General features: G+C 41.6%; 2 protein-coding genes across 4 annotated transcripts; both read right to left on the bottom strand.

Moving 5' to 3' along the window:
• Positions 1–2,202: 2,202 nt before the first annotated feature.
• Positions 2,203–6,587, bottom strand: LOC142390861 (putative E3 ubiquitin-protein ligase DTX3). The gene is made up of 4 exons (XM_075476678.1): positions 6,487–6,587; positions 6,229–6,391; positions 4,344–4,561; positions 2,203–3,057 (listed from the first exon to the last, which is right to left on the bottom strand). The coding sequence occupies exons 2-4, from the start codon at positions 6,319–6,321 to the stop codon at positions 2,979–2,981; spliced, it is 390 nt and encodes a 129-aa protein (XP_075332793.1). The 5' UTR covers positions 6,322–6,391; positions 6,487–6,587; the 3' UTR covers positions 2,203–2,978.
• A 2,083-nt stretch (positions 6,588–8,670) lies between these two features.
• On the bottom strand, positions 8,671–13,847 carry dtx3 (deltex E3 ubiquitin ligase 3). Of its 3 annotated transcripts, XM_075476676.1 has the most exons (5): positions 13,503–13,845; positions 13,093–13,133; positions 11,784–12,586; positions 10,740–10,957; positions 8,671–10,519 (listed from the first exon to the last, which is right to left on the bottom strand). In XM_075476676.1, the coding sequence occupies exons 2-5, from the start codon at positions 13,103–13,105 to the stop codon at positions 10,444–10,446; spliced, it is 1,110 nt and encodes a 369-aa protein (XP_075332791.1). In that variant the 5' UTR covers positions 13,106–13,133; positions 13,503–13,845; the 3' UTR covers positions 8,671–10,443. The 3 variants fall into 3 exon arrangements, with proteins under 3 accessions (XP_075332791.1, XP_075332790.1, XP_075332792.1); XM_075476675.1 differs by having other exon boundaries at positions 13,093–13,844; XM_075476677.1 differs by lacking the exons at positions 8,671–10,519; positions 10,740–10,957 and adding an exon at positions 10,965–11,522 and having other exon boundaries at positions 13,093–13,847.
• Positions 13,848–14,211: the final 364 nt, after the last annotated feature.

Below are 14,211 nucleotides of genomic sequence, written 5' to 3'. Positions count from 1 at the left end.
CATTTTAAATTAATGGAAGCCAGAACGTCTTTATCTCTGACAACCTTGGCATTTAAAGAAGAAACTGGGTGAAGACATAAAGACACCTTCGGTGGTATGCAAAAGTAGGTTACGTCTGGAGGAGTTGATCCTTATTAGAGTGACGAGGAGAGAAGAGCGGCGTAGCATACACAGGTACTATATCTGTGGTTGGGTGGCTTTAACACTAAAAGATGAGAGGATGAGTAGGCAGGCAGGGAGGCAATGTGCCAGGGTTCTCTCCACAGCCAAATACACTAATTAAGGAGCACTGTGGGGGGAGAGGGCAAGACCAACAGCTCTGCATTGTCACATACAGTAGTGATTTTCTTATCATCTCCAGTACAGGAAACCCTGCACATCTGCCATCTGATGGCGTATTTGTGTTTCTTTGTTTTTTTGGGAGCCTTTCCTGAGCAGCTGTCTAGTCACACCCAGAAACATGGGATCAGTCTTAAAAGCTATTTTCAGTGCTTTGGATTTGCAGAACGTTCAAGTCGCTCTGCTGCAGCAGCATGGAGCAACATATGATGGGAAAAAAAATGGAAATAACAATGGATACGCCCATTTTAAAACATACACTGAGAGCACTGGGTCATTAATCGATTTTCTAAGGGGGGTTTGTCACTGAAAATTACATTGCTGCACGTTTCATCCACCCACAATATTGCTCTGCATAATCATTTATACATATTCATAGCTTTGGTTGCATTTCTGTAATTCTGTGCCTGTTTCCAGATGGACCAGATGGACTGACAGGGAGGGAAAAATACCTGCAGAGAGGGGGCAAAGAATTGTTTATTTTCAGTTCAAAATTCCTCCAAAAATATTAAGAAATGTGGGAGCAAACACAATCCATGTCCATGTGGAGATTAATCAAGAACTTGCATTTAAGCAATAATGCTTGAGGACATACTGTCTGGAAGATGTGTTCTCATGGAAACAGCTCAGAAGTATCCATATGGAACGTTCCATCTTAAATGTAGGTTACATCCATTGAACCTTAAGTAAATGTTGTATTAGTATGTTTAATTTCCACTCCATGTTCCTATAACTAAATAATATTTGTTTCCTGCTCCATTTTTATTTTACGTAGCCTCTGCCTGTCTCACAATCTGCTCATTTCCCAGTTTGTATATTGAAATATATGTAAAGAAAAAAAGCTAAATCCTAATCAATTAATCCTGTCCAGTAAGTTACTTTAAGACAAGATGCTGTATGTGGTTACACTACACAGCCAAAAGGGTAACACTCTGAAAAAAAATGAAAATGAAAGAAACCATAAAGGAAAGATATTAAGAAACTAAAGATGGATGGATGATGATGATAAGTGGATATATTTCTCTGATGAATGATGACAGAAAGGGGTGAGAACTGGGTTGGGGGACGGTGATAAGTTTGAGCAGATGGGTCCTGGTCTGATTTGTGAGAGCAGCAGATGCCCTGAGATCCTAGGCTCCCTGACGCAAACACCAGGGTGCTAAAGAGGCCAAGTCTGGGAACTCCACTCTATCACATGTGCACTCTTCTGATCGGAATATGGATTAAATGCATCTCCCAACCCAATAACTTGGCTATTTTACCTTATATTATATGAATATTATACATATTCCACTGGAACTTAATGTGCTTGTTGGAGAAACTAGTCAGAGGCATAAACCTTCACTACGACATGAACACAGATCTGAGTCAATAGAATGCATTTCAGTAGCTTTAGGTTTATTGTGCCATTGATGGTTCACACACTTGTTACACATTTAACTTATGCTCAGTTGTGGAAGACTAACAGTAATACATCGAGTCTAGCGAGTCTCTTTATCCTCCCAGCTGAGTCTGTGTCTTCTTCTCATATAACCATTGCCACTCAGCTTTAGCACTATTCCCACTGCCGTCATCCAAACATAATCTGGGTAGCGGGGTTGAACACAAGGTGACATCCTCTCTCTGTCATGTATACAGTGCAAACTGGTGCTGTAGGCAGAGCTGACCCAAACACCATAGAAGCACATGAGTCATCGTCTGAAGCAGATGCTCTGCTCCACTCACCAACTTCAGGCGATGAGATTTGGGAGGCGCTGCAGGACTGTAGGCATTTGTGGAGTATTTAACTGCACGCCAAGAGAACGTCGCCCTCTAGTGGACCAGGATGGTAAAAGGCTGGAAAGAAACATGTCTTGACAGAGCTTGACGGATTGAAGCACAAATGATACTCCTTTTATTTTAAATTTTTTAAGGCACTAAGTTGATCAATATCACAGAAAGGCACAAAATGAATTAATATGAAACATTGTAAGGAATCGCTGAACATACACAAAGTACACAAGGTGTACTTTCGGCCCAATGTGGCAGTATTTATGGGATCAACTCAAAACAAGCAATGTGCCTATTCATGGACATTTTTAATCAGTTACATATTACATAGGCTTTGGCTACACAAGCATTACTGAACAGAATCAATTTGCTGTTGATTTGTAATGGAATATTTTCAAATGAAATACATAATATATTCAGAATAACAATTTCAAAATACATTATCTTTGACATTTCCCTGCAAAACTTTACTTTTATTTTCTTCACTCATTGTCAACTAGTGCTTGAAATTAACTGTGAAAAAGGCATCAAGCATCAATCCAGAAATGTGCTACAGCAAAACAATGAAATATAACACAGTATCATTAATGAAATCTGATTATCAGCATCAAAGCTCCCCTCTCTGTCCTTGGTTTGGACCGTTTCAAGAACGATCTTTACATAGCCAGATTACGTTTGGAAACATTTTTGAGGAACCTAAATTTCCTGTTCCATTCAACCAGCTCGCTGAGAAAAAACAAAACAAAACAAAACTTCAAATGTCAGTGATAAACATCCCTGCATGTGGGACTGCAGAAAGTGCTGACATGCAATAGGGATATTTTTTTAAATACACAGTATTAAACCTGTCCGAAGGAAGTCTCCACCCATCAGTCCTCCTCTGTCACCCCTTTGAGACGAAGCTCCTCTTGAACTCTGGTCAAGTAAGCTGGATCTGGATATCCAAAACTGTGTTGGAAAGGGATGAACAAGATGAAACAAGATGTCATTATCAACATTCTGGGAAAGCAAAACCAGCTTATATATATCATATTTTCTCAGTGCAGTCATCTTTCCAGTTTTCCAAACTCGCCCCAGAATTCTTTTCAGCCTCACCAGTAGAATCAGTAGTTTCAGTGATGGGAATGTCCGTCTTTAAATCTCTATCGCTCTGTCGTCAGTCGACCACTTGCTAACATTTTTAGCTACTATTCTCAATGTATATGTCATGCTGTTTTGCTTCGATATCCATGGTGCCCCAAGAACTGGTCCCATTAATTCTGGTGATCCTGTTTGTTTGACAACATGTACCTACAAATCCTGTCAGTCCCAGTCGTACTTTGTGTTTAGTGCTATTCAGCAAATGGAGATGCAGTGAATTAAGGTGTTTAACATCAAACACTGATAAACATGGTTACACATTAGCATGCATGCAGGCATAGCTGTTGACTCTTGGCACCGATTATTCATATATATTATTAGTCCTCTTATCTGTACTTAATATTGATGCTTTTCAGTGAAAATGAGTACACTGCAAATTTTTTTTTTTTTTTTTTAAAAAGAAAACAACTCTCTTTCAATTTAAAGTGGCAGTCTGTAACACAAACGGAGAGCACTGACAAAAATGAAATATACTATTGAGATGTATGTTTGCATGAGCATCTAATCCCTTTTCTAAATAAAGGTAGGTTGGTTCCTCCTACACTGAAGAATGGCCACATTACAGCAGAAAAACTTGGAAGCGAACTGTTGAAACAAGCCGATGAAAAAGAAGAAATTGGAGGAATTAGTGGTTGTAAATACAGTTTTGTCAGAAGTACACATTTGAGAAACGGTGGGTGATGTTTCTTATGTAATGAAAGAACAGCCAACTGCTTGCAAATCGACCTCTTCGACAAAGTGAAAACATGAAGGGGAAAAGTGAATTGAAGACAGGCGAAGGAGAAAGCAGTAATAAACATTAATGTGACTTTTTCCAGATGTAAAGTAGTGAAGAACAAAGGTTTTTTCAGAGGGACACACGCCAAGGTCGCGTGTCTATTTGAAGGCAGGTTTTTTTTTTTTTTTTACCCACGTGATGTAACGATAGATGCAATATGTTGCTCTGTAAGGCATGGATGGCATTTGAGGTGGCTTTCGCCAACTTGATGACTAGATGCCAGTACTTTTTACACATTCTTATGTTAAGAGGGTCACAACTGCTCACTGGAATGTTAAAAAGCTGCATGTGTGGAGCTGAAATGAAGGGCGCATACCACTCTGGTCCACCGTCTATGTTGGTCTTGTGGTGAATGTCATTCCATGTGATGACGTTGTTGAGGCCTGTGGTGGTAGATCGTCCGATGGTAAACGTGAGTCTCCTGTCAAAAGCTTTCCTCAGCAGCCTCAGGACTTTTTCTCCCTCTCCACAGTCAGGCAAGTAGGCAGTACGAGAGGTGCTGCTGTACCTCACCCCAGGGTTTGGGTGCTCAGTCTGTAATACGATAAACAACTAAATACTCAAAACACTCAAAAAAACTTTAATGACAAAAAAAAAAAAAAAACTAAATACTCTAGACACACACGCTTCCGAAAAGTTGGGCGGCAGTGTAAACTGTAAACGGAAAACAGGATGCAACAATTTATTCCTGTAATATAACAACTACAACGCATCGGATTGTTCTTGAAATACATCTGTTAATTTGGAAATCAGTGTTAGCAACATGTGTCTAAAAAGTTAGGAAATAATAATAATAATATATAAGTTTTATATAGCGCTTTTCCAAATGCTCAAAGATGCTTTATATAAGGAACAAACAGAAAGCAGAGACAAAAACAAGACATTATAAACAAAAAGACAAGAGAAAAACACTGTTACAGACTTTAGGCACATAGGGTGGGGGGGTGGCGGGGGAGAGGAACATTTTATCAGGCGTTGTAGGTGATTTTGAACAGGTGGGTTTTGAGCTGGCTTTTAAATGAGGGGAGTGTATCGGAGTTCCGGATGGCGGAAATGGAAATCTTTACATTATGCTGAATTACTTCCTCTTTCAACAACATCCTGTAAGGACTTAGGAGCTGAGGACACCAGTTTCTATTCTTAACTGAAATACTTAATTGGACTTTTTGATTCTTAATGCACCATAATAAAGTTTTCAGTGGGTGTCAGGTCTGAGGTCTAGCTTTTAGAATGGAGCCAAGTTGTTATGATATCTGCAGAAAGTGGTTTGTGATCGTCTTGCCGACAGAAGACCTCCCCTAAAAAGTAAAAAAGACACTGTCTGAGAGTATTTGTTGCTGTAAGGCATACATATATGGCTAAGCATTTAATAGTGCCCTCACAAACATGTAAGTTACACACGTGTGTGCTGACACACTGATGATCCCTTTCCTCTTTAGTCTAGACTCTAGAGGATGCAGTGTGATTCATTACTTCATTACTTTGAAGTTTAAAACAAACAAAAAAAAAAAAACTCAGGCACAGGGAGGAGGCTGCATTTCTGAACCCTGTTTAGATGTTATTTTCATTTAAATAGTAGAGTTTAACTTAGATTTTTGGATTGCAGTGACCAACTGAGTTCACTGACGACAGTCCCCCATTGGCTGCACTACAGAATGATGTCTGTAATTCTGTTTGTAATTCAATGCGGCCACATTGCCCTGGGATCACAGTCAGTTTTTAGCCTTGTCCCTAAGGGACAAGGATTTCTCAGGATTCTCTGAATCCTTGAAAGATTATAGACAGCAAGTATTTCCGTCTTCTGAAAGACTCCCTGATGTCCTTTATCAAAACAACCATTTATGGACCTGTTGCCAATTAACCTTCTGAGACATAATATCGAAATTCACATTTTTTTATTTTCATCAATTACTTGTAATGTTTATTTTAAACAATGTGTTAAACGTTTGATTTGTGTAATTTAACCAAACGCAGGGTTTAGATCATACCTTAATTATTGCCATCTACTTTTGTCTACAAATAATACAGGGAAGCGACCATTTTAAACACACCTGATCCCGGTGCCTCAAAAGTGCGCATGCAGGGTTATAAACTTGTGATTCAAGGTCACATCGCTGCCCCCTGGTGGACAAACGCGAGCTTTAAGGTGGCGGAAGCATGCTGACGCAGATTGTGATGTGTAGTGAAACTGACAGCCTCACCCCTTGTGTCCCTGCTGGAAAACTGTACTGAATGACAATGGACCCGCAGTGCTCGAAGCCAGGCAGCCTGAGCCAGCTGCGAGTCACCGTCATGGTGCCCTTTGGCTGGGTCCCAGTGTACACTCCGTGGAATGTGTTGCATATCGGGCAGGCGGGCTTCAGGCTGAAAACAGAGTCAATACACTCAGAGCAGAAGGAATGAAGGCACTTAAGCGTTTTCTTCTTCTGAATTTTGTCCAAGCAGATGGCGCAGTCTACCGTGTTTTCAGCCCGCGAGGAGTCGTTTGGGCTTCTTTCCATGACTTCCCGGTACGCGAGGAGTGCGTGGCCTGGCCTGCCTTTTCCGTGTATGGATGCTGACTTGCGAGTGAGATAAATGACGTCAGAGAAGAAAAATAAAAAAAAGGGAAAGGAAAGGGCGTTCAGTTCATCTCAGCCGGGTGATGCAGAGCTCATGTGTGAGGAAGTGGTGGAAAAGCTGTTCTCTCATTGGTCAGACCTCAAATCAAACCCACTTTATTCTGTCAGACTGCATGCTGTGAACATTAAAGGTGTATTGTTTGAAACCAGGAAGGATGTTAGAAGTGATCGCAAAGGTCCAACTCTGAGATAGCCTACTTTTATAAGACTGCAGTATTTTTTTATTTGCTTCAAAACTGTTTCACTGCCATTTCAATTCTGAAACTTACTATACCTTTTAAACTTTACTCCTGAGAACTAAGTATTCTTTCTTTTTTCCCCCAGTTGATTTTCATTGTTTATCACACCATCTGTACCGTTTTCCAAACATTCCCGAAGACAGTAAATAAATTCACTTTTTTTGTGATTTTTTTGTGATTATTAAAGTATTGTTCAGTTCAGCTACATCACTGCCTTTATTTAACCCTTTATACAAAAGAGGATGATGTGTATTTAAGTTAATTTCAAGCCATTCTGTTTTCCATAAGATACATCAGTATCATGTGCTGAATCTCTGTGTAAAATTACAATTATATTCTCGCAGTGGGCTTGTCAATACAGTATGGTGTCGCACTAGTAACAGCCTGCTGCAGTAGCTCTGGACATAGTGTCTTTCTTTGTGTCTTTGTCTTGTGATTCTCTGATGTGCTTGTTCCTGTGAAAAATATTGATTTTTGTCAAAAAAAAATTTGACGCTGGTTCAGATGCTGTCCAGCTGTAATGGTCTCTGCTGGTTATTCTGACACTTCAGCAGCAGGCCCAAGAAATAACTGAAATGAGACTCATCCAGATGAGTTGAAGAGGAGACGACTAAGATGCAGAGCAGGATCAAAACTGCGACAAGGGAGGAGGAAATGTGCACCATTTCTTCCTGTATTGTCATGGAAAATGTGAGATCACTGGCAGATAAAATAGACGAGCTTGGAGCCCTGGAGAGGATGCAGCCACCACATCTGGAAGGCAACGTTATTTGTCTGCAGGAATGACTTACACCTCTCTTCACAGCTCTCAGACTATACAGGCAAAAACAGGTGTTGAACTGTTGGCTGTAAGCGTTTGTCATTGTTGTCTACTCAGGCAGTTCACTTGCGTTATCGGCCAACGCTACGTGTGACATCAGCTAAGTTGTTGCCAAGCTACAAAAACAACACCTCAATCCATTTATGGCGATCTGTGAAGCTGTTCAGCTTCGCCACTCTCTCTCTCTCTACTGCACGTCAACTTTAGAAAAGATTGTCAATTGGTGTTTTTTTTTATTTTTACTGTCGTGTATAATTTCCCTTTGGGAGATTAATACAGTATTATTAAAAATTTCTGAACGTAATGTAACTGTCGGTGCTTTCCACCTTTAACGGTAAAGGGCTGTCCTCTAGATTGCAGTTTATGACAGCTTTTGAGTACTTTTACAGTTTCTGTTTATACTGTTTATTTGTAAAAAGTCATACATTAAGATTTTTTTTTTTATTTTATTTTAATTATCACATTAAAAGATAAGCAGTCATTCTAACATCATTGCACACATTACTGTATGACTTACAGTGGGGGTGATAGATAAGTGTACCACGAATGAAGTTTGGTCAGTGGGTTATTTCTGTTTCTCCTCTTTATTCCCATGAGAATACACCACCAGTCATACCAGTTTGTGTATGACTGGTGCTCATACACACCACCCACTCTCATTGGTGTCAGTGAGAGTAGGTGGGGTCTGTCAGAAAAGTACTGTTTTATCTTGATGAATTAGAGGTTTCAACGGTTTTTCTGAACTGAAGGCATACATTTAGATGCATAGGATGAAAACTGGTGACTAACAATTATTATAAAATACAGGAAGACACTGTAGCAATGAATTTGGATGCGAGTAGGAACAGTGCAGTTAAAAATAGCCAACTTATTCCAAGTGAATCATCAGTTGTTTGAGATTTAGCTGCATAATATGAACTTCTTGTTCAATCAGGGGGCCACATTGATCATCCAACACAAACCCAAACATAACTTTTTATTCAAGTATTAAAATGTAAAGCACATTATTTTGAATATTAACAAAGTACGAATCAACACAATTAGAAAAGCAAAACTCAGTTTATCTTAACAATCAATTTGTGACATGTGGAATCCCTCCAACGACCAATTCTCCTGGCTCCTCCTCACTCATGTAATGCATAGAGATGTTTGCACAGTAGCTTTAGTAAATTACAATCCTGTGTCCCAGAAACACCTGTTTGTCCCTGAACTAAAATACATAGGGGGGGAAACATAATAGAAGTTTTTGATCCATGGATATAACCATTCGAATCAATGATCAATTTAGTCAATTTACTGCACTTCCACACATACAGGTTTCAGTTCTGAGGGTCTTTTTCAGCATTACAAGAATAAGAATGTTCATGAAGGACAGGGTCATTTATACATTTTTAGGAATCGTGTAGTATTTGTACTAAAAGCCAGTATAGCTAGAAACGTAGTGGTGTTTATCTATCAAATAACACCAAAATATGCCTAAACACCTTACCTTTCATCAGAACCATCAAGCTTGAATTTTTTTTTTCTTTATCAAAAATGAATTAGAAGAAAGGCACAACAAAATGAGATCAATATCCCACCCTAAATCTAATTGTTCCCGCAATTCTTTTTCTTAATGTTTTTTTTTTTTAAACTTTTGTGGGTAATCTATTTAGATGAACAAATTTACAGCTGTTAGCTCATTTTAAATGAGAAGACTAAAAGGCAAATCTCCCAGCTTGACAGGGACTGAGGCATAGATATCTAAAGAGCTTTTGTGCCTTGGATTTGGTTTCAGTGGTCTATATGCCCTTCGTGGTTGACATCGTCAGAAATCTGGTAATAAGAGGAGCACATCACTAACAAGTGAGGTAATGTGCTCAATGCCTGGGAGACATCTTGAAATTACAGTCGTGACAAATGGAAAAAAAAAACAGTGGAAAGTCCTAATGCATGCTAACATGTGCTGCAATGAGACATCATTTATCCTTCTCATGGTTGGGGGTGAGACTCGCGCAAAAATCAAGCCGTCTAATTCGCTGACATTAACCTGCAGTCAGCCAATAGCTGATGGCCGGACAAACCTTCACAAAGAGGGAGCAAACCCCTCGCTCTTGCTTTACTGAAAAACAAACTATCATACCAAAGTGCCTGTGAGTGCTTTAGATTGCAATAACTTCAGAACATTTATTCTATTTCTAGCGGCAGAGCTACTCTGCCATATGAGCCAAGTACAATCCTTAAAACAGGGAATAACAATCAAAATTGTTCAACAAACGTTGCTGAGGGGATACAACCAAGGATATGTGCTTATAAGAATTAAAGTAACCCCCAGAGGAGGATATGAACATTAATAGAACAGAAACTTCCTAACATTAAACTTAAATTCCCTAAATAATATATAAGTACCATGAATTCCAAAATGCTCTTGATAAGTGCATCAGATATCAGGCCAATCGCCAGCAGTGACAGCTTGAGGATTTCTTATACAAGAATGCACTGCACTCAAAAGTATCTCTTCCACATGTAGAACTTGAGTAGGGTCAACTCTGCAGGAACATAAACAAGCAGAACAACTGTTGTGGGAGATATGGGCTCTGCTGCAGCATTAGACATCTGTCTGATGAGGTCTTTGTCTTCAGCCATCTTTTAAGTGACGGGCAGTCACAGAGCACAACCTGGAGCAGAGTCTTGTCCGTAGCAAGGACATTCGCAAAGTCCAACAAAGTCCTGGAAGAATCTGTTATTTTCATGCCGTCAGTCCGCCGTGATGCCTTTCTCTCTGAGTTCCTCTGTCACTCGTACCAAGTAAGTGGGGTCTGGGTAGCCAAAGCTGGAAGAAAAAACACCAGGCATGCGTTTGAGCTCAGACAGCAATCGTGCCACCCGGTCAAGGACATCAACTGACGACACGTCTTTAACAGGGACGCATGTTGGACGTGCCAGTATTTATGGAGCCAATTTCGTAGCTGCCACACTTCAAAGAGTTGATGAAGATGTCACTAAATCAAATCTTACGAGCTTTTCACCTCTAGCTGAAACCCAATACATACCAGCGTGGCCCGCCCCATATTGAGGTCTTGTGGTGAATGTCATTCCAGGTGATGACGTTTTGCATGCCCGTGGTCATGGAGGTACCGATGGTGAAAATAAGGCGCTGTTCAAAGGCCCGGCGCAGCAGCCCCAGCACACGGTTCCCCTCAGGGCTGTCAGGGAGGTAGGCCACACGGTCTGTTCCTGGGTATCGAACACCCGGGTTTGGGTGTTCTAGCTGTTGGTAACATGGGTTTTAAAGAGGTCAAATTATGTTATTTGGAGTTTTCTTCAAAGCTTCTTTCAGTGTCTTATCTAGCTCTTGTGTGCATGTAAAAGGTCTGCAGAGTTCTAAAGGCTGAAGTCATGGGAACATGACAGTAACATGGGAGTAAACTTTTCCCACAGAAAACGGTGATTCTGAGCCGTCTTCTGTGGCACTCAGGGCTTTTCTTTCCTTACTCAACAGCACACAGTAACACAGTTTTACAAAATGCCTGCCTAGTGATCAGATACAGGAGCTACAACTTAGCATCTTAGGGCTTATTTATGTTTGAATTCTTTCCATTCCATTCTTTATTTTTTTTTTAGAGCCCCCATTGGGCAGTAACGCGCCGTAACAAGAAGACGTGCATTTTCAAAGCTTTGAGAAACATCAGTGCAAAAGGGATGCAGGACCATGCCGAGACCCTTAATGCAAATCATGGTCTCCACCCTCTGCTCTTGCAGTAGGGCCTGTATGATGTAAATTTTGTCATCCTCACCAGTCTGTGAGGATCCAACAGGTCCCTCTGTTGAGATCTCTGTTCAGAAAAATAACATAATAGACTAAGAAGACGGAGACCAGAGGAACAACATGGACGCTTGTTTTGAGAAGAGAGTATGCAGAGAACCGTCACTGTCCTCAACGATAGAGATTTGCATCTAAACTTATACATATTAGACAGCATTCAATAAACGATACTGTTCATCCAAAAAAGAAGTGCTGAGCTTCATTATACACACAGATCATTACTGAACTCTAATGACAGTCTGCATTTGTAGCGGTCTCTTATTTTACTCACTGCCTGTAGACCAGGAGGGAAGCTGTAGATGATGCAGATGCACCCATAACCTTCATGGCCAGGAAGCTCCAGATCAGGATCTCTCTCTACGATCATCGAACCATTTGCGGGCTGGTTCCCAATCAGCTGGCCATACACTAGTCGGCACACAGGACACGCTTTCTTCACCTTGAAGGCTTGATCGAGGCAAGAGCGACAGAACGAATGGCCACATTTCTCCAGGGTGTTCTTCTCCACTATGTCCCCCATGCAGATTGAACAAGTATTACTGTCCTCTGCTTCACTGTGGGAAGCCATGCTGGAGTCCATGTCCTTCCTCTGGGCTGCCTCGTGGAGCATGGCACATGCCTCCTCATCAGCGGTCTTCCTAAACCTCTGCTGCTGTCTCTGGGAACGCCGCGGCTGTGGAGGTGGAGGCGGAAGCAGGCTCCCCTCTCCATTCTGCTCCAGGGCTCCCACACAAGGCAGCAGAGCCCTCTTCCTCTTGGGTCCCCCCTCCTGCTTGCTCATTTCTTTGCGGGCACAGCGGCACAAGTCAATGAAGGCTTTTCGTGTCTCGCTAGAGATGGGTCCATCCATCACGCCAGCTCCAGCGCACCTCGAGCCTTCCACTGGCTGCAGCCGCACAGCACAGCAGCCCCCCCTCTCTCCTCGCCTAATGATACCGGCGCTCATCCCCTGCTTGTGCTGGAAGTCAACGAGCCAGGGCCGCCCAGCTGCAGCCAGGTAATCCCAAACCGCCTGAGAAACCAGTACCTCATCACTGCCCTGGCCAGCACGCACACTCATCTCATCAGAGGAAACTGCACAGAGAGAGACACATAAAAGTCATCTCAATTTGAAAAGAGGTTTTCCCACAATCATTTGCACATGAATCGTTTTGCATGGATGTAAATCCTCTTAAATAAATTGCTAACCATGGTGATGCATTAGCCCATTTGGGCTTTTTCTTATGCATTACGGAGGATGATGCTAGCTTTTACTCAGACATGGCTGCAATACAGTTTGTGTTCAATTTAGTGTCTTGAGTTCATCAGCTGAGTGAAATGCAAATAAAAAACAGAATGAATTCAGTCAGCTTTGTCATGACAAAAAACTGTGTGTGTGTGTGTGGGGGGGGGGGGGGGTGCTATTTGCAGTATCTACGGCGAACCAGGGAAATATACCACAGGATGAGGACGAATCAGCTGTTGAGATTTTCAGACTGTAAACAAAGGAAAGTAAACCCCCTGACAGGCGAAAAAAACACCAAAGCACTCACAGACACACACAAACACAAAGGTGACAGTTGTTCTAGCGGAAAGGTTACCTTGTGATCCCATAAATTCCTTCAATTGCGAATGAGGCGCCCTGTTGAGCAGAAAAAGAGACGAAAACAAACTAAAGGAGCAGAGCAAACGTTATCACGGTTGCTCACCGATATTTACACACGGCCGTTCTCCGCAGCAGCAGCAGCGAAGGGAATTGGGGCGATTTCGCAACATTAGCTTGGCCTTTCTATCAACATTTAGCATGGACACATTTCCTTGACTGATTACTTCAATACCTCACCCTTCTTTGTAAGCTCGCCGCTGCCTGTCAGGGAGCTCTCTGACTGGATTAAAGAGGACTGAGCTCCATATGCAGAGGCCTTTATCTCTAACGCTCTGCTGCAGTTTATCGGCGGATAATGAGTCTTTTGCGGTCAAGGCATGATATCCGAGCGTGCTCCCGGCTCACGTTGTTGTGTGTTTTCAGAAGCCCTTCCTTTCCCTGGCTCCAGCTAACGCCATCGAAACCCTCCACCTCCTCCTCCTCAGTCTCGCCTGCGTTCGCCTTCGTCGTGCGTCCTTGAGCTGAAAGCGTTGCCCGAAGTAAATAGCGTGTGTGGTGACTCTTCCTCTTATCTGACACGACCACGCTTAGCTGTGCGACAGCCTTGTACAGTCAGATAATGTTCTCTTCCTTTTCATTTCAGCCCTTTGTCTTCGACTTGTAAACACGTCATTTCTGTTACGAAGTAAATGTATGTGGGGACTGGGACATGCGAGAGGGGAATGTGACCAGGAAGTTCGTCACGAGCTGACATGATTGACTGACAAATGGTGGCGAGATGGTTTATGGGGTTGTCAGATGCTGAATCGTATATATATTTAAATACATATTTTTATTTTTTTGTCGTTATTATCACCATTATAAAAAGGTATCTAGCGCACACAAGTACACACAAGAGTCCAGCCTACATGCCATCCAGGGAATACCCACTCCTATTGGAGTGCTTTTCATGTGGGCACACAGATTTCTTTATTTTCTTTTTTTATCATTTCAAAGCCACAATAATAAGGTGTCTAAAATGTAATCTAACCTGAGAAGTTTTGAAAAAGCTCACAACAAGAGTATGAGCGGGTCTGTGTTGATATCAAACTATATACTAACAAAAAGAAAAGGG

Source organism: Odontesthes bonariensis, chromosome 10 (genome assembly GCF_027942865.1).
Source record: "Odontesthes bonariensis isolate fOdoBon6 chromosome 10, fOdoBon6.hap1, whole genome shotgun sequence".
NCBI lineage: Eukaryota > Metazoa > Chordata > Actinopteri > Atheriniformes > Atherinopsidae > Odontesthes > Odontesthes bonariensis.
This window is presented reverse-complemented; position numbering and strand designations above follow the sequence as displayed.

Bases quoted from the DNA above. Each gene is read 5' to 3' on its own strand.
- dtx3 (XM_075476676.1), bottom strand. The intron at 10,958-11,783 runs GTGAGTAAAATA...TGTTACCAACAG, and splicing joins TCCCTCCTGGTCTACAGGCA to CTAGAACACCCAAACCCGGG. The intron at 10,520-10,739 runs GTATGTATTGGG...TTTTTCTTCCAG, and splicing joins ATATGGGGCGGGCCACGCTG to CTTTGGCTACCCAGACCCCA.
- LOC142390861 (XM_075476678.1), bottom strand. From the start codon at position 6,321: ATGACGGTGACTCGCAGCTGGCTCAGGCTGCCTGGCTTCGAGCACTGC. The intron at 4,562-6,228 runs GTGAGGCTGTCA...ATCGTATTACAG, and splicing joins TTCCAGCAGGGACACAAGGG to ACTGAGCACCCAAACCCTGG. The intron at 3,058-4,343 runs GTATGCGCCCTT...TTTCCAACACAG, and splicing joins ATAGACGGTGGACCAGAGTG to TTTTGGATATCCAGATCCAG.